This window comes from Sardina pilchardus, chromosome 1 (assembly GCF_963854185.1).
Source record: "Sardina pilchardus chromosome 1, fSarPil1.1, whole genome shotgun sequence".
In the NCBI taxonomy this organism is placed as follows: domain Eukaryota; kingdom Metazoa; phylum Chordata; class Actinopteri; order Clupeiformes; family Clupeidae; genus Sardina; species Sardina pilchardus.
The window spans coordinates 40,520,595-40,540,686 of NC_084994.1; the positions used below are offsets into that span (position 1 = coordinate 40,520,595).

The 20,092-nt window shown below is 42.3% G+C and overlaps 1 protein-coding gene and 1 pseudogene across 3 annotated transcripts in view; both read left to right on the top strand.

Moving 5' to 3' along the window:
- Positions 1-16,053, top strand: part of LOC134091253 (uncharacterized) — a 30,115-nt gene extending 14,062 nt beyond the window's left edge. For all 3 annotated transcript variants that reach the window (XM_062544319.1, XM_062544320.1, XM_062544318.1), the window contains exon 2: positions 14,680-16,053. In XM_062544319.1, coding sequence (XP_062400303.1) covers positions 14,726-15,679 — 954 coding nt within the window. In that variant the 5' untranslated portion in view covers positions 14,680-14,725 and the 3' untranslated portion in view covers positions 15,680-16,053. The remainder of the gene's footprint in view (positions 1-14,679) is intronic.
- A 1,444-nt stretch (positions 16,054-17,497) lies between these two features.
- The window catches only part of LOC134078874 (neuropilin-2-like), a 7,663-nt pseudogene continuing 5,068 nt past the window's right edge, over positions 17,498-20,092 (top strand).

Below are 20,092 nucleotides of genomic sequence, written 5' to 3' on the forward strand. Positions count from 1 at the left end.
AAACACAGCCTACATATGGAAACATTGTTTCTTCGTAGAAACATCATACAGGTAACCCAAACACAGCCTACACATAGAAACATTGTTTATTCGTAGAAACATCATATATGTAACTTAAACACATCGTACACCCCCCCCCCCCCCCCCCCACACACACACACACTTATGGATTCACACTTCCAGAGCTCTCAAGTGTCTGTGAAAGGGAACAAGAGAAAAAGAGAACAAGAAAGCAAACATTAAAATTGGCCCTGTCCATTAACATAAACAACGCTTAGTAAGCCTAAATTTACGTCGTTGTTCGCAGCAGCTCCTACCTTCTGGCGCCCAGTGCCCCCTCGTCTGTCCGGCGCAACGCGCAAATAGTTGCCCATCAGGCTACGAATGGAAGCCTCTGTGGTGCCGGGATGTGACTTCTGGATGGCACCTGAAAAATACAGCAATTGCCATATCTTGCCAATACTGATGAAAATAAAAATCATGTAGAGAACACATTTTATCATTACAAAAATAAATATTAAAAAATTAAATATTCAATGACATAAGTCGGTCAAAAGCTGTAGGTGCACAAATAGAAAATATAATTACCCATCATGACCTTGTACAGCTCCATTCTTCCAAATGACAGCTTGTCCCCAGTCCCATCCATGTTCATAACAGACATGAGACCATTTGTGAGCACTCTGTCAATACAAATGGAAATAAACAGTTATACATGCTGTACAACAAGAAATGTGAAATAATGTCCAGAGGTACATAGCGTAGTGTGTGTGCGGCTACATAGCGTAGTGTGTGTGTGGCCTGTATGCGGCTAACAGTGGGTGCGTCAGACTGAGTTGTAAATGTAAATTTACATTTTTCCTACTGGTCGGGGATCGAACCGGCAACCCTTCGGTTTCAAGCCCGAAGCCCTAACCAGTAGGCCCCTAGCTAGTAGGCTGCCCATTACTGCACACAGACACGAGAAAATTGTCTCATCGTATCTAGCTCTAACTCTGAGGGAGACTGTGAATAAGCTAATTTCACAAAAGTGCTCATTTTAGAAAAAAAAAGCCCATATATTTAAAGATATTAACAGCACAACTTCAGAGACTGACCTTTTCATCACATTGTTAACATTTTCCCTCAGGGTTGCTCCACCAATTTTTGACATCTGAGCTGTCTGCAGGAAGAATTTTGCAAATATGCAGAAATGTATATGAGGTACAAGAATGTGTGAATAAAATATTGCATGTGGAATAATTACATATGTTTGCAAAGTAGTGCTGCCGCGATTAATCGACATAATCAAACTAATCGATTATGAAAATTAGTCGACGCCAATTTTTTTTGTCGACTAATCGTTTTGCTTTTGACCCCCTATTTATTTTTGGTCTCCCGTCTCTAACGGCTGTAATGTTATTAATTCTATTATTAACTCTCCAAAAGTAGGCTGATATTGATATGAGCATATCTATATCTATGGCTATATGTCATGTTTTGGCCCTTCAGTTGAGTTAAAAATAAAATGGACAAAATGGAATGGAATAAAATGGAATAAAATGGACTATTTTTAAAGAAAAATAGTCGTTTAGATTAGTCGACTAATCGAAAAATTAGTCGAAAGATTAATCGTTAGAAAATTAGTCGTTAGTGGCAGCACTATTGCAAAGGTTTGTTTTCCTTTTTCGTAGTAACCTACCATGAGATTTTGTTTTTCTTGGCTGGCTAGCTGTCTGTTCAGCTGTTGAAGCTGGTCTACAGTCTCAATGATCTCTAAATGGAACTGGGAATGCGGGGGCTCGTAAAAGCGCCCAGCTTCACAGAGCTTTGCTCTCATATCGGCCAGTAGATATAGCACTCGCTTTTGGAACTCTGAAAGTCAGACCACAGAGAGCGATACCACATCATATTTTGTACAAGTATTTTTTTTCCAATGCAGCAGGTATTTTTGTTTGAACACACTTACTTTTCTCTTCCATTGGGAACACATCTTCTCGATGGCGTGGTGTTTCCCTGGTCTGGGACCTGGAACGATGGCGTGGTGTTTCCCTGCTCCGGGACCTGGAATGATGGCGTGGTGTTTCCCTGCTCCGGGACCTGGAACGATGGCGTGGTGTTTCCCTGGTCCGGGACCTGGAACGATGGCGTGGTGTTTCCCTGGTCCGGGACCTGGAACGATGGCGTGGTGTTTCCCTGGTCCGGGACCTGGAACGATGGCGTGCTGTTTCCCTGCTCCAGGACCTGGAACGATGGCGTGGTGTCTCTACAGATCTGGACCAGGACCTGGAACGATGGCGTGTTGTGCGAGGTGTTTCCCTGGAACGATGGCGTGTTGTGTGTGGTGTTTCCCTGGCCTGGGACCTGGAACAATGACGAGGTGTCTCTACGGGTCTTGACCAGGACCTGGAACGATGGCGTGGTGTGTGTGGTGTTTCCATGTTCGGGGACATGGAACGATGGCGAAGTGTTACCCTGGTGTGCTCTTGATGTTTCTCCTGTGTGAACTTCTTTGGCGGCGGTGGCAGGGAGGGGCCTGTTTGATTGCAAGCAGTGAGACAATATTAAGCAACTGACTTTACCTGGAACACAGTACATTTACATGTTGATGTTTTAGTTTAAGATATAAATGGCCTACTTACCATGTCCTGATGTATTTGGTAATTGGTGATTCGGTGGGGTATCAGCTATTGCTTCATCTTCATCATCTGTGTAACATGAAACGGCCACCTTATCGCACTCAGAACTAAACACAAACTATTTTGGACTTGTTACACAACGGTTTCATTATCATACCTTGAACAAAGTCATCATATGTTTTTTTTTTCCCAATCCTCTTGGGCTTAGAGATAGCCAACTCATCGTCACTACCCTCAGCAGCTGTCGAGAAGTTGTGTAACTCACACTCCTCCTTGTCCACTAGAATGAAAAGCATGCATCAATGATAATGATTATGAAAAGTGAATACAAAGCAAGTCCTTATTACAGCAACTGATGTTGACTTACGTGATGTTAATTTCAGCTTTATGAGAGGAAATTTCCTCCACTTTTCTTCAGGCTGTTGCATTTCTTTCATTGCTTTCATGGCGTCAATGCCAGGTGGCCAATGCACCATATTATCAAACACCCAGGACTTTGGGATGACTCCCTCCTCTTCTTTATTTCTCTCCCTCCAAACAGCACGAGCCCACATGACAAAACCTTGACAAAGAAGTAAAATTTTTAGTCTGGATCCAGGCCCGTGCAATTATGAAAACTCTCATACTACTATATTGTTGTGCTTATCTATACTTGTCAATTTTACCGACTGAGGCAGGAGGCAGCTTGGCGGTGGATGCTGAATGACAGGTGGCAGCTCAATGGCGGTACTGGCTGAGTGAGTAGCAGTGAGTGATTACAGATCTGCGAACTCAGAGGGGCTGAAAAAGTGGCATACATGGTATTGCAAATATGTCACCTACAAACAGACCAAACTATATAAAATGTTGACAACCTGTTGTAAATCCTAACCCTGATCTATGAATAACACTGGATGTTGCCCATTCTATCTTTATCATGTCTGGTCTATTATTATCTCTTGCGCCCCCCCCCCCCTTGTTGCCCGATTCTCTTTGGCTTAGAAATGGCCAGCTCATTGCCTCGTGATCATTAGGTTTGTTTTTCTTTTCTGTTTCTATTCAGTTTTAGTTTTACCTCACAGGTTAGCTGTCTGTTAAGCTGTCGAAACTGGCCCAATGGGAACTGGGAATCTGAGGGTTAAAGGCAGCCCGATGGTGGTGGGGGCTAAAGGTGTAGCAGGTGGCAACTCGGCAGTGGAGGCAGAGTGAGTGTCAGGTGGCAGCAATGTGGTAAAGGCTCAGGCAGGAGGCAGCCCAATGGCGGTGGGACCTATAGGTATAGCAGGTGGCAGCTCGGTGTTAGCTAAGTGAGTGGCAAGTGGCAGCACAATCATGAAGGCTGAGGCAGCTTGGCATTGGAGGCTGAGTGAGTAGCAGGTGGCAGCACAGTCGTGGTGAAGACTGAGGCAGTCCATTGGTGGTGGTGGCTCTGGACCTGGAACGATGGCGTGGTGTTTCCCTGGTCTGGGACCTGGAACGATGGCGTGGTGTTTCTATGGGTCTGGACCAGGACCTGGAACGATGGCGTGTTGTGTGAGGCGTTTCCCTGCTCCGGGACCTGGAACGATGGCGTGGTGTTTCCCTGGTCTGGGACCTGGAACGATGGCGTGGTGTTTCCCTGGTCTGGGACCTGGAACGATGGCGTGGTGTTTCTATGGGTCTGGACCAGGACCTGGAACAATGGCGTGTTGTGTGAGGCGTTTCCCTGCTCCGGGACCTGGAACGATGGCGTGGTGTTTCTATGGGTCTGGACCAGGACCTGGAACAATGGCGTGTTGTGCGTGGTGTTTCCCTGGAACGATGGCGTTTCTATGGTGCTATACCTGGAACCATGACGTGGTGTTAAGCTGTTGAAGCTGGTCTACAGTGTCAATCATTTTAATGTGGAACTGGGAATCTGAGGGTTGAAGGCAGCCCGATGGTGGTGGGGGCTAAAGGTGTAGCAGGTGGTAGCTCGGTGTTGGTTGAGTGAGTGGTAGGTGGCAGCTCAGTGGTTTAGGCTAAGGCAGGTGGCAGTCCAGTGGTGGTGGAGACTTACAGTTCAACTTCGTTCTACTCCATGTAGCATAGGAAATAGAATATACCCTGAGTTGGTTGTCTCACGGCTGGGCGGCAGGCAGACAACTTTACGGTGTAACTTGTGCCTCGAGATCAGTTGGCGCTTTGCTCTGCTGAGGTCTCTAACACGGACGATGTTGAGTAGTCTGGAATCACAGGGGTCATCAAAGAAACTCTCTGTATCATTATGCTGTATCACATCACAAACCAAAGAGCCGTCTGAACGTTTTTCCTTCACAAAGGCAAAATCCTCGTTGTCCAGAAGGAAACAGCCATCCCTTAATGTGGTAGATACACAAGTGAACATCTCTTTGGCTACACGACTGTGTTTTGTTGACTTCTCCAGCTCTGTTAAGCGTTTGGCAACCTGGGCGATAGGATTTCGACTTTGCCTGACCATTTTCTTCAATGTCCGGAGGTAATTTTCAAATGGAAAGCTTGAAACATTGTTGAGGGAACACTGGAAATGCTCAACGTCGTCTGGCAGGTGGGTTAGCGAGTGTACATTGTACACAGCAAAGGTTTTCCCATAAATCTCTTTAGACTTTTCAACAAAGTACAGACACAACTCTCTGGCATACACCACATACTCATTCCGCAGAACATCATCAGAGTTTAACAGAATTGACATGATGACCGTGAGTGCAAGAAAATGTTTGTAGACAGTAGGTGCAAGAACTTCCCTCAAAACAACTGGTCCTGAGTAAAGGAGGAATTGTCTGAATTCGGTGGCCTTCCACCTGTCAAGTTCCTGCAAACCCCTTGGCTGGCGAGCAAACTCCCTTGGCAACTTTCCATTCAATGATTTCAGATGATCTGAAATCCTGCTCCTTTGTTGAAATGACAATTTGCATGTATTAGGCCCTTGCTTCATGAAATGCAGCATTCTCCGAACCACACCCAAACAGACCAAGTGCATGTAGTCCAAGGCAAACCCATGGATACATGAGATTCCGACAACAGTCAGTGGGGATATCTGAACTTGATGATTATCATACACCAACTGATTGAAACAGTCTTCAGTCCTTGGAACAGCACCTGGTTCTTTGGCCCCAAGAACAACCCTTCCGTCATAGGTGCCTCTGATGGTGCATCGCTCACAAGAATGGTAACTGTTGTGGTTCTTAATGCACTTCAAAAATGCCCTGGCAGGAGCATCACATATGAATGCTTTCACAGACAGTTGAAGTGCTTTGCCTCCATGAACAATGCCGTCTCGCCGCAACTGCTGCAACTCCTGGAGAAAGTCACTTAAGTACTCGTCCACTGAATTTGGTTTAGCAACTCCACAGTAGATGGCCACAATGAAAGGTGTAAAGTTATGAAAGTTGCAGAGTATGGGCCACATTTGCAAGTTGGAGGATTTAAAAAGTGGCACACCATCAATGTTAAAGCACAAATGTAGGTGCTCAACAATTCCTGGACGCTGAGACAAAACTTTTAATATGCCAGAAGCAACACCAAAGTAGGCATAGTGTCCACCACATTTTTCAACCGTTACCACTTTATTTGGTGTTTGCAACAGTGTTCGGGAATCCTTTGGGAGCTGATGTCCTTGTCGCCTAAGGATCTCCAGCATCTCATTAAGAGCAGTTCGCTTGCAGCTGTTCCTGGTGGCCCAGGCTGCAAGCTCCTCACCCAGATCAGGAACAGTTTCTTCTGAGGACTCATCAGACAGAATTTGGTTTTCTGAGTCAGACGATACCACCACATCAATATCTGAGTGATCAGGTGACGATGACAATGAAGGTGACAATGAAGGTGACAATACCTCCTCATCCACACTCTCCAGCATTCCATCCTCCTCACTTGAATTTTCGCCCAGTGCAAGGACTTCAGCATTACGCTTCCTCCAGTTCCTTAGATATGCCATCACACTGCAGCGATGCTGCAAGAAACATTTTAATTATAGAACACTGCTCACTGTAATTCACCACCACGGCAGTTTGTGCGCTGTGCACACCCTGCTGGTTAATCTGCTATCCTCTTTCTTCCCCCTTCACTGCTTTGATATGAAAAATGGCGGAGACAGAGGGTGCTTCTCAAAGTCAAGGATTGCTCCTTCCAAGCCACTTTTTCAAGGACGTTACGTCATCAAATCTCATCAAGCACTGTTCCAAAGTCAAGGATGCTTTCAAATTCTAGCAAGTACTGAGTCCTTCGTTCTGAGAATTTCTGAGAATTTTGGAGGATGCATCGATGGATCCTCTGAGTGAAGAAATAACCCACAATCCTTTGCGTATGAACAATTAGAAATTTTCTGATGGTGCGGTTTAAAAAAAAAGAGAGAGAGGGAGATGGAAAGTAGATGCAAAGAAGCAGTGCGTGTTAATGTAGGCTAAATATGATTTATCAAGTGTTTTGTTAATGCCATCGTATATTTGCTCAGGCATTTATATCAAGCTATTGTGCATATTCATCATAAATGCATGTGTCAATGTGCATGAACAAGTTGTGATAGACTTGTTATTAATTTATCTCAGAACTTCGCCCAATACGAACTTTGTAGAAGTTTAACATTACCGTTGCTGTTGCCAATTACCGGTATAACTTTCCATTGACACTAACATAATTATAAACTACGGATTGTGATATGTGAAGACCAAGTTGAATGTGGAAATACTGTAGGCTACTCCAAAAAGTTTATTTAGAGGAAAGTGCAGCCGCAGTTGTCGGAACTCCTATAAAAGCAGCACAATTTCCACGGTTCTAATTAAGCGCGCAGCCGGAATCGTGCACAATTGACGTGCACTTCCACACTCGCTAGGCTGTTCCATTGCATGTGATCTTGACGGCTGGAGAGGGTACTGGGAAGGTGTGTAGCCTTGTCTCTCTAACACTCGACTTGAAAGAAAGCATTCTATCAAGGACGAGCTCTTGACTTTGAGAAACACCCAGAGTCCTCTTAATCAAATCTGAGAATTGACACTAGACCACAACGTGTTTGTTGCGTAGTGTGAGTCTTGAAGCAATGAAATCAATGTCACTGTGTGGCAACAATTAAACATTTTACCAGGCAGGGGCAATATTTGACGCCATTCTCAGTTTAATGCGAGTTTCCGTTTTGATTGCGCTCAGTTTCAACCTAGCATCAACTCGAATTTAGCATGGAGATGTATTGAAACTAGCAGATCGCATTCCGTCACGACAGCTTAGGCTACTATCACCAGACTGGTGTCTCACTACAGCTCCTGCTTCTTCTCTTCGTAGTGAGATTCTACCCGTTTGGTAGGCTAAATAACATTAGCCTACAGGATGCACCGCTATATTTATTCAAGTGGTAGGCTAGTTTGAGTGTGGCGGTGTTGTACTTTGCTTTGGACAAAGGCGTCTGCTAAATAGCATAACAATATACGTTGTTGTAGTGCTTGCAGCGAACTAAGTCACTTTTCAAATTAAAATGGTCCCACGCCACACTTCACCGTGACCCCTTCATGATTGGCTACTACTGAAATCAAAACGGAAACTCGCAGTTAACTGAGAATGGCGTCAAACATTTCCCCCGGCTGGTAAAATGCTTAATTGTTGCCACACAGTGAAATTAATATCATTGTTTCAAGACTCTCATGACGCAACGCAACGTACAATAGTTTAATCGATTATAAATGTATCTTATCAACGAAATTCTTAATGATCAATCCTCGATCGTCGATTAATTATGCCCATCCCTAGATAACACTACGACTCATCTGTTTAGCTCGCCTCTGGCCTGCCTATATCAGATACACCGATGTGATTGGCTGCACGAGATGCTCGGGGTAAGAGCAACTTGTTTCATTACTCAATGCCAGTGTCTTGCAGAGACAATTCAAATTGTGCTCTCACGAGAACTCTGGATTTCCAGGGTAATTGACTATAGCAACTATTTAAGTTATTAATGTTGTTTACATTTGTCATTTTTTATTTGGTAACGTTTAAGTTATTTATATTGTTTATAGCACAGGTGACATTTTATGTTTTAGCCCTTCAGTTGAGTTCAAAATAAAATGGACACATTGAAATAACAAATACTTGATTATTTTTTTTTTTTTAACAATTAGTCGTTTAGGTAAGTCGAACTAATCGAAAGGTGAAAATTAGTTGTTAGTGACAGCACTAGTATAAAACCTCTAAAAACAATCACAAATAGGGCAGTTCATCACAGTTCATCAATTGTGGTTTGGAACTAGGCCTACTGCAACTGGATTGATAAAAAGTCATGTAGTTGCAAACATCTCACCTGGCTACTTGTATTTGGGAAGAGCAAAATCTATCAGCTATCAGCATGATCATGTTATTTGGTTGTTGATGTAGAACAAGGAAAGGAATATGTAAAATGTCATGGGACAGTAAATGGATTGCCACTTACCTCTAATTCAAATCTGAAAAGGTTTTTCCGGTGTTGGTGCTCTGAAACAATTGAAAATATTTCACATGCTTAGGAGATCATTTTACATTCAATCATTGTTAATTTGTTAACTCCTTATTAAAGTAAACACTTCTTACAAAATTGCACAATTCAAGTGTTAGTCATAATATGGAGATTTTATTAGCACTAGAAGAACATACATTTTTCAAAGAGATTACTCACATCGACATAGTAGGCAACGTTTACCAAAAGGTTGAAACTAACGATTATTTGGCAGTTGAGTAATCTGCCACATCTACCATCCCTGCTTCCTATGGGCGATTATTTTTCTGTTGTTCGATTAATAAAAATCATAATGTATCCATAAAAATCTTAATAATATAGTATATACAAAAATCACCAGGATATAAATATTTGCTTTGTCCTGAACACACAATATCAATGTGTATTGGAACAACAGTTATGACAGTGGGACATTTTAAATCTACTCTTTGCAAAACTTATTGCAGTGCTATGTAGGGTTACCAACTATGAGAAAATAAAATGGGGATGCTTTTGCATGGTTGCATGAGAAATAGCCTACTTCTGAAAACAACAATTATATGGGTGCTATTGTTTTGGGATGTTTCCCTCATGCAAGCATCATAGCCTACTCTGGTAGGCAAATGGAGAACACATTGATATGCTTTATAATGCAATTTATTTTGAATGCCTGAATGTAATGATCCAGGAAACATTAATACAGGCAGAAATCACTAATCCGGAGATCTTTAAATGAAAGACTAAAGCTACAATATTTTGACCATGTTATATTCAGATTTGACTAAACATTACTCAATGCTAAACAATGTAGACTATTGTACAGTCTCTGCTCTGTTTCTATGCAAGTTAATATAGCCTTCCAACAGGTTGAAGCGGAGCTTTGCCAACAGCGTTATTGTGTAGTTTCAGTTTCCGTTTCTGTCACTCAAATGTGCACACGCATGCATTCAATGAACGCTCATACCACCAACTACGGAACGGTTGGCAACCTTAGTAGTGCTATGGCATGATTAGCTTTTCTTGAGGGCTAACGTAGGCCTAGTTACTTTTAAAGTAACGTTAATGTCAAGTCTAACAATGCATTTCATGTTCTAAAAGCTTGTAGAGTAGGCTACTGTATATCTACACAACATTGAAAATCTTTGGTAACGTTAGTGCAACTCATACGAGCCGCCCCTAAAACACTTGGATGTGATGTTCATTTAGATGTTCTCAATGCTCATAAAACATGTTGATTCATTCATGACCACTGCGCACAGCCCTGGCCTGGACATGGTTTGGCTCCATAGTTGACACTGGCGAACCTACGTTAACATATTTTGCTACGTTTTCTAATGGAAATATTAGAATGGCATTCCATTGCGCTTCAAGTCGCGTAAGCATCTGGTGGGCGTCCCCCTGTTACGCTTGACTCGTAAATTACCACAACCTGAGTTAACTCCGTATGCTGTTTGTTCGTGCCGGCCGGGTTAGTGGAGCTGTGTTATGCAGCCGTCAGCTAGCCATTCCAGCCAACAATAAATGCTAACAAATACAATACACAGCTGACTCGCTGCCAGTGACAAGCATAACATAAACTGCTTACCAAACAAGCACGAAAAAACTGCAGAGAGCTAGGATAGTTAGCGAGCACTACCGAAGTGCACTCAGCTCAAGCGGCACGACACACTACACAAACGTGAAATTAAAGTAACTTAAGTATTCCCATTCGATCACCTCAGGCGAGCAGTTTTTCAGGGCTTTGTGCAGGTTTTATTTGGTTTGAGGAAGTGCGAACTGTTTGTTTTGTTTTGTTTTTGTGACTCAAGTGGGTTTTTTTCAGAGAATGTCTGACGGGCTCTGGTTTTGTTTTTCTTCTGGTGATATGTCGACACCTAAATATGACGTTGACGATATTTTGAAGTCGGTTAGTCGACGTCATTGACTCCTCGCTACAGGCCTATTTAACAGCATCAAATGAGTAGTATTTCTTAAGAAATTAATACATTAAAACAAAATTACTGTGTCATTATTGTCATTTAAATAATATAAAATGTAATTTAGTGTTCCTGTTACTATATAGATTTAATACTCCATTGCTATGGAAATGGATTATGATTATGCCCTTGGGCACTTGAGTAAATAAATAAAATATGTGGCAGCCGTTGTGTGCAGTAAACTTTCTTTTAACAAGCCTGTTGTACTGATGCGATGACCAGTTATAGTTTTAGTGCTAATAGGCCTATTAAGAGGTGCGGATTAATTCAAGTAGGACTGTGTGCAGACATATTTTACTGTGTATCATGAGGTGGTCCACGAAAATACTTGATTACAAATAGTGGTCCACACACACAAAAAGTTTGAAAACCCCTAGAGGGCTAGAGTGCCTATTCATGGAAGAGGCATGGTGTTGGAAGTAGTTTTCAGCTAGAGACACTGAAAACATGTTTTAATTTGAATACCAGGGGTGCAGTCTATGTGACATGCAGGACTACTCAGTATACCTACTTAAAAAGCATCACCATCTCAGTATAGGCACTTAAAATAGGCAAGGATACGTATTAACATTTTGGGGTTGATCACAGTATACCCACTACAGCTAACTACTACATCACAGTATATCCACTACAGCTAACTAGACTACACCACTGCTAAATGGCATTAACATTGCATAACAAATAGCAAAGTTAAACATTAATTTACCAAAACCAGACGTATTTTGCGTGTAATTAGATTATGGCAATCATTTTTACAATTGTTTACATCCTAACTCATGTCCTCACTTGAACACATAGATGGACGACTCTGAGTATATACCGTGCTGGCAACGAGATAGTTCTACATGCAACCGCGCCACAGCAGTGATGGAACGCACACGCCATAGGATCGGCCTGAGAATTTGAATGAACTTGAATGAACTAGAACAATTCCAACATCCACAAGTTAAAGACGTACGTCTTCGGAGAGTTACACTGGATAAGCATGATAGGTCTACTCTCGGCGCATTAACGTAAGAAATGTAGGCATGGCGAAATGACTATTTCGGAAAAGGTGTAATCTCAAAAGAAACATCACTTTCTCCGTCATCCCTCTTGAAATAGTGCCGGTACAAAACTATTTCTGTAATGAAGTGGATTACCGTAACGTTAAATAGACACCAGTCACACCAATTTACACCAGTAAATTAACGGTATGTAACTACACCAGTTTTTACATTTTGTGCAAACATGATATGGTTTACATAAAACATTTAAAATGTGGGAGAGACTGAACAAAAATATGACTTTAGTGTCCAGTTTTTGATGGTGAATTCAGAGGAACAACGACAAACTGATACATTTAGCTGCTAGTCCAAGTTAACGTTGCTAAAAATGGGTGTCCAACTCTTGCATGCGTCTCTCCTTCCATGCAACCCCCCACCCCCACCTACGCTTTACAGTAGTGTTATATGTAGATAAATTACACACTTTAAGATTATTTGAAGTAGCTGCATAACCACGCTAAACAGTTTAGTTTTGGCAGACAATACACAGACACTTCTGCCATCGTAAACGTTATAAGTTAGTTAAGCTAACCTCAGGTTAAGTTAGCTAGCTAGCTAGCTCAGGTAACGTTAAACGCATGGCTGTGACATTTTTCGACGTAATTCGCAAAATTACACCCCTAGAGTTAAGTAGCCTATGTATACGATGGTGTATCAACATCATAACAACAATAGCATGCTAACTGGGTACTTACCAGGTTAAGTGAAGGATTGTTGAATAGTTGATAAAATATCTCTCGCCAGTCATGCAGAAAGTAGTGTGTGAGGGCAGTTATGCAGATCTGCTACATTTCGGCGCGATATGGGCAGGATGTGTCGTCTTTTTGTAGTCAATTTGTAGTCCGTGATTATTTAAAAAATCAGATTCAATTTCAGACTAAATTTACCTTTATAGTATATGCATATATATTAGTGCCTGCTGTTATTTTAAACGTGAACTCAATGTAAACATGCTTGATTTGAATGAATAAAAACACACATGAAAAAAGCATAGGCCTATAGTTTTTCCAATATCCTGAATGATCTGAATGTTGTACAACATTCAGATCATTCAGGATGTTGAAAAACTCGCGTCGATTTACAATGAGTAGGCTAATAATATACTTTTTCAGACATTTTAACAGACGTTGTTTTGACATAAATTTCACATCAATTTGACGTCTTATTTCCTGACATCAAATCAACGTTGATTTAATGTCAATAATATAGACCTGAGATGTAGGGACCAGAAAAAACATGTTAGATTGATACCTTTGTTGGGCCTCTTTACAACCACAAGGAAATAATTACAAAATATAATGAAATTATGCATATTCATGCACGTCACACATGTTGGTCAAAATCTTGACTACTTGTTGATGTCAAATTGACGTCAGGATGCCAGCTGGGCAGTAAACAAAGCTCTACTTCAACCCTCTCTGGTATAAACATCCAACACAACAAATGAATGGAAAATAATGACACACCTGGAAATAAACAGCACACAGAGGTCTGAGGCTCCCTCCCAACTCCTACAAAAAGCAACAATGCTAAATAACAGCGACGTTAACTATTAGCTGTTAATTGCTAACCACTGTAATAAACCGCTAGTTGCAAGCTAATCGACAACACTTCAAGCTATTCACGTTTTGCAAGGATAATCCTGCCTGTCCCGCAACAAACACAACAACGTGATTGCAGTTTAAATTTTTATTGTACGTACACAACAAAATGTCACTGTTTTCTGTACTCCAGTGTTCTCTCGTCTGTGTGCATACTCGTAGGGCAATGTTTATCTTTACCATGGCAATTTGTACTTTCTGCCTCGCGCTGCAAGCAAGCTGCAAGGGCGCATTTCTATACGTCATCGGTATGCCCACCATCTCTACCCAGAACTGTGCCGGCTGCGTTCCCACCTAAGCGCACCCGGGTAACATCTAGAAGTAGTACTAGGGGGCTAGTAGGGTGAGTTCCGGGTAAGAAAATACCCGAGTTTTGCGTTCCCACATACAGCCACCCGTTTGATATCCGTTTGACATCCGGATGTCTCGCTCATGTGGGAAAGGGACTAGACTGAAGCTACAGCAAACAGGTCTCCTCACCAGTTGATCATTCATGTAGGTGACATCAATGTGGAAATAGAGAATCATTGTTCTTGCAATGTAGTTTTGAGGTATTTTGCCCGAGTATTTGTTCCAACTGGAGAAAGGTAAAAAATCTATTGTTTAACTCAAGGGGCACTGGAAAATGAGTATAATTCCCCAAATGGTGGAGTATCCCTTTAAGTATGATAAGGAAACTAATAAAATCGGTCTGTGGTTTCATGTGAACATAAAACTGTTTTTCAGGCTTTAACTTACAGTTGTTTGTAGTTTCAAACCTCATGTCTGACTTTTAGCATGATGAAAAATCTTAAAATGAGGACTAGCCCATGAGTTTGGCAAATAACTATCTCAGGCAATGTTGGTTGGAGTTATAAGGGCGTTCCTGAACCCAAAAAAGGATAGTTTAATCTGTAATAGCATCCAGGACCAACTGGATCAAGATGTGCAAAAACACAAAGCTTCTAAGAACTAAGCCACAATGTTCTAAAATCATTTGGATAAAAAGTTCCGTGTTTTTATCTGTTGCAGTGAAAACTACAACCTCCATCTTTGATCTTATCCTGAAGACAAGAAGATGGGTAATGAGATGAGCGAGGAGAGGAAGAGGGAAATAGGAGAAGATTTTCTGGAGAATTGGTGTAATAAGTCTATCAAGGATGGTCCAGATCTGAGAGTCAACAAGAGCATCATCATGTTCACTAGTCTGGCTTCTTCAGACAACTTGAGACAACACTACGAGAAGAGGAAGATGGAGAACCATGCTGCAGACAGGATGGAGGGCCATGCTGCAGACTGGACAAAGAGCCTGGTAGAGAAGCTGAGTGGCATGGCACCATGTCCTAATCTGGCGGGCCTCGGAGCTCTGGCCATCGCCGTCTTCATCGACATCCTCTCCTCCACCTCCAATGAGGAGAGCACAAAAGACGCTCTGCGATGTGTGTTTGCTGAGGAGAAGGCCTCTGAGGTCTGGGATCAGATCGACGAGTGCCTGAAGAGATGCCGGATGCACATCAGCGACGCCTCCGAGCAGAGGAACGACATCAAGAGGATTGAGCGCCAACTGAGCGCCGCACTCACCAAGCTGAAGAACTCCATGCTGCGTGACGGGCACATGTCGTCTGAAGCCCTGAAGGCCTGGGTGAACGGAGCGGCCTTCCACATCCAGATGCTGATTCACCTGGTGAGACTCGGAGGGATTCAGTCCTGCGACCCTGTGGAGACACTCCTGTCTGATTACCTGGATCCCCTGGACACTCTGTTCCAAAAGCACAAGGAAATGATAAAAGGAAAGTGCAAGAGGAGAGGAGAGGCGATGGGCCAGGGCATTACTGAGTACTATCTGGTGGGTGAAGACTCTACAAATTGGCATATAGGGTCCAACTCACCTCATAAATATTACATATGCTTGGAGGCTTATTATAATCACAGATTCGGCAGGCAGAAGAGTGACATTCAGCAGTACTTCAGAGACGTAAGCCAGAACCTGCAGGAGCTGGTTCGTCAAATAGGCTCCTTTGATGTGAACTGAGAGAGAGGCTGATGCATATAAAAAGAAACACCATATAACCAGAAATATGTGATGTCAAAACCATTAGTTTTTGTGGGTGTGTTGCCTTGGACTGGACTTGTGTCTCGGCTGTTTTGACTTGTATTGTGTAATATTACAAACACATACTCTCTCATACTAATATTAACATTAATTTATTGTAGATCAACATGATCGCTTGGTATCTATCCAAAACATACCCAAAACTTCTCCATTGTATCCTACTGGATGACAGAGTCAATTTGTCAGTGGTAGAAAACAGTTCATACCAGAGCCCCATTCACCAGAATAATTGCAAACATTTGTTCAATATGGCAGAAATTGAAATAAATACAACTGCAAAAAGTGTTTAACCAGTAATATCAAAGTTGAAATGACTGAAGTGTGATTGAAGTATAACCTTGCATAAGGAAAATGTAATCATGCCATGAAACCTGAAATATATGAATCCTGCAGGAGTATAAAATGTGTTCTTGATATGAAAGTATTTGTGCCATAAATAAACTGAGGGACTCCATGTTGTGTGACGGGCATATGTCATCTCAGGCTCTGAAGGCAGAGTGCCTGGGTGAGCGAGGCGGCCTTCCACATCAAGATGCTGATTCACCTGGTGAGACTCGGAGAGATTCAGACCGGCGACCCTGTGGAGAGACTATAGCCTTGCTTGAGGGAAATGTGATCATGCTATGAACCACATATGAATCCTGCTGGAGTATAACATGTGTTCTTGCTATGAAAGTATTCATGCCATAAATAATTTATAAACATGCTTTGAGTATGATTGTGATATAATTTGATATGAGATACAGTAAGAAATTAGGCTGGGTGAACCCTGCCTGACCTGCCGGTGAAATTTTCCAGCTCAGGCTGGAAACCTGCACATCTATCTCCTCTGTTATCTGCCAGAACCTTTGGCTCCAATCACAAACTTATCAAAAAGATACACCATATCCTTGGTCTGATTGGTTAAAGGATTATCCAAGCATACAGAGTCATGATTTGAACGATGCCAATAGAGCTTGACAGTCCCGCCCCTGCTCGGAGAGAGCACGCCTCTCGTGCAGTAGAAATGAAGCGCAGACTAGCCATACTAATGTTCGATCTTAAATGATGGAGCTTAGTATGGTGATAGCCAGACTAGTAAGAAATGCTTTTGTTCAAGTCTGAGTGAAACATGTCTGTGTGACAAACTGCACAGGAAGCTGCTCAGGGCGACAGGTGCAGCTAGAGTCCTCTTAGCAAAAGCGCTTAGCAATGTTTTAATCATGTAATACTGTGTGGAGGCTTATTATACTCACAGATTCGGCAGGCAGAAGTGTGACATTCAGCAGTACTTCAGAGACGTAAGCCAGAACCTGCAGGAGCTGGTTCGTCAAAGAGGCTCCTTTATTGTGAACTGAACTGATATATCTTAAGAGAATCACCACATACTGTAACCAGAAATATGTGACAGTTGAACAAGTGATGCCAAAACATTTAACACAGTTGTCATACAAAAATTCCAGGCTCTTGTTTTGAAAATGTGATGTGAGTTGACACAAACATTAAAGTGAAAACTGTATACTTTATACCTTTTTAATTACTGCTTTCTTGTATATTCTTGTATATTGTTTTTCATTTATTTTTCATATTGTGAAGCACTTTGGTTTTAAATGTGCTATACAAATAACTGTTACTTACTTACTATACTTACTTACTGCTATTCTTGAGCACGATACATTTCAATACTGATACCTCCTTTTATGAGTAAATGACAATAAACTTGGAATTTGCCCCTCACTCCCAATTTCTAAAACCTGCATGCCAAATCTGCAAGCGGAAGAGGCATGCAGAGACATCGAGGTGGGGTCAGTTCAAGGGTGGATACAGCACATAAGGTGATATTTTCTCCATTCCTTAGCCCGGGAGGATGTTGTAAGATGTAGATGAGGTTACTGAATGTGCTCAGATTCCAGTTAAAGGTGGTACTGTAAACCTGCAACACTGCAAAAGGTGAGAAACGGGCAATAATTACAGTACAACAATATTTCATAAAATGTGTGATCTTGTTTATTTCCAAATTGTTTCCATTTCTCTTAGGTTAAAAGTACAGTACAGTATGTCTGTGTGTTTTGTTACCATTGTCAAGAATCATTGGCTGAGATCTGATGTGGGAGGATCATCATGAGAGAACAAACAAGTTGGAGCTTTTGGTTGTTTTGTGACCTAGTTCCACCAGAGAGAGAGAGAAAAACTGATTAACTGTGATTGTAGCCAGCGACTTCAGATTTAACCTTGTCTGCTTTACTCATTGAGAAAATGGTGGACTACCGCAATGATGTGGTTTTAACTTTGCTTTTTATCTTTAATGTAACTGTGGTCCTTACCCAGACCTGTCCCTGCAACAAGTAAGTGATGTCACTTCATTCTCCTTCTCTGTGCTCATGTCAAGTCTTATAGTCAGGCAGCCATGGAGTCAGACCTGGTTTTGTCGGTTAAAGTTTGCTCGTGTCAAGTCTTAATCTCGCCATCGTCTTCACGAATTCCTTCTCTCATTCAGCCCCTTATTTCTCTCTGGCTTCTCTTTCTCTACTTTCATTGTCTCCGCATTCTGTCTGTCCATAATCTCTCCTTTTCCTCTTCTATCGTTTATTATCCTTCTTGTCTCGTGTATTATTCTTCACCCTTTCACCTCTTTCATCTTATCTTATATTTTCATCTTCTCTCTCATCTTCTCTTGTGTATTATCCCTTACCCTTTCACCTTCTCCCTAACATTTTACTTTACTTGTTCATATTATCCTTCATCTTTTCATCTTCTGAAAAGATGAAAAGATCTTCTGTGTTATCCTTTACCCTTTCACCTTCCTTCATCTTATCTTATCCTTTCATCCTATCAGCTTCTCCTGTTTTTTTCTGATCACCATCTGATCATAATCACCATCTTCCCTCGTCTTCTCTTTTCTTCGCGTGTCTCTTCATCTAACTCAGCACCGTATAATGTGTGTGTATAAATATTTATAGATGCTCAGACAAAACAAAACAGATAAATGCATATAGCTAGACCCAATGTATGACATTTCTATACTCAGTGTATTCTGGTGTGTGTGTGTGTGTGTGTGTGTGTGTTTGTGTGTGTGTGTGTGTGTGTGTGTGTGTGTGGGCATTTGTGCCCATATGCGTGTGTATGTGTTGAGTTGGCAGGTCAGTGATCTATGCACATTCCCCTTAGGCAGCGCTACACATTTAGCCCTGCTCCGCCTGTCTATGTACTTCTGCTCAATTTCCTTTCCCTAAAGTACTCCGTCTGGAATGGCTTGACCCGCCCTCGTTTACTGTGGCTTCAGGACGCCCGTCCACCCACCGAACAGAGGGCGTTCCTGAGAGCGATTACGTTTAAGTTGCAAGTCTATCGTTATCGTCGCGTCTCCTGTGGTCAACATACTGTACATCATTACCAAACATTAGTGATTGAAGTCCAATGATTTTAAACTTCAGACAAGCGTCCACCAACCAGGACATAAATGTTTGCCAAGACTCTCAGCAAAGTCAGAGAGTCTGGTATCCAGGCTACTGCAAATTGCCTGTAGATTCAAAAGTGCAGAGACCTTCATGAATACACACAGCACTTTGGTTCTCAGGGTCTGAATGTGTGTGTGTGTGTGTGTGTGTGTGTGTGTGTGTGTGTGTGTGTGTGTTTACCTTCGAGACTGAACTTTGCACCTTCCCTCTGTCTGCTTCTCAGGGTCCGACTGCTCGCGTAACTTCACCAACCTGTCGGGCGTGATTGAGTCGCCTGGCTTCCCTGATAAGTACCTGCACAACCTGGAGTGCCACTTCATCATCATCGTGCTGCCGCACACAGACGTCACGCTCACCTTCCTGACCTTTGACCTGCAGGGGCCAGAGGGCGAGTGCAAGTACGACTGGCTGGAGATATACGACGGCCTGCCACAAGGCGAGGGCAACACACACACACACACACACACAGAGAGAAAGAGAGCTGAGAGGATTAAATATTTACAGATGCTCAGACAAAAAAAACAGATAAATGCATAGCTAGACCCAATGTATGACATTTCCTTTTTTTTAATATATATATATTTTTTTCTTTCTTTTGGGGGGGCTTTTTTATGCCTTTAATCGGACAGGATAGTAGAGAGACAGACATGAAGCGAGCGGGAGAGAGAGTCGGGGTGGGATCCGGAAAGGACCACGGGGGCGGGAATCGAACCCGGGTCGCCAGCGTGCAGTGCAGGTGCCCCAGCCAGTCGTGCCACAGCTGGGGCCATGTATGACATTTCTGTACTCAGTGGTCTGGCAACCAAACGTTCATTTTCTTGTGTTTGAAAAAAATGCCCATATCCGTTCATTGGGCGTCACGGATGTTTATCAAATGCGTCTGTGCAAAGCTCAT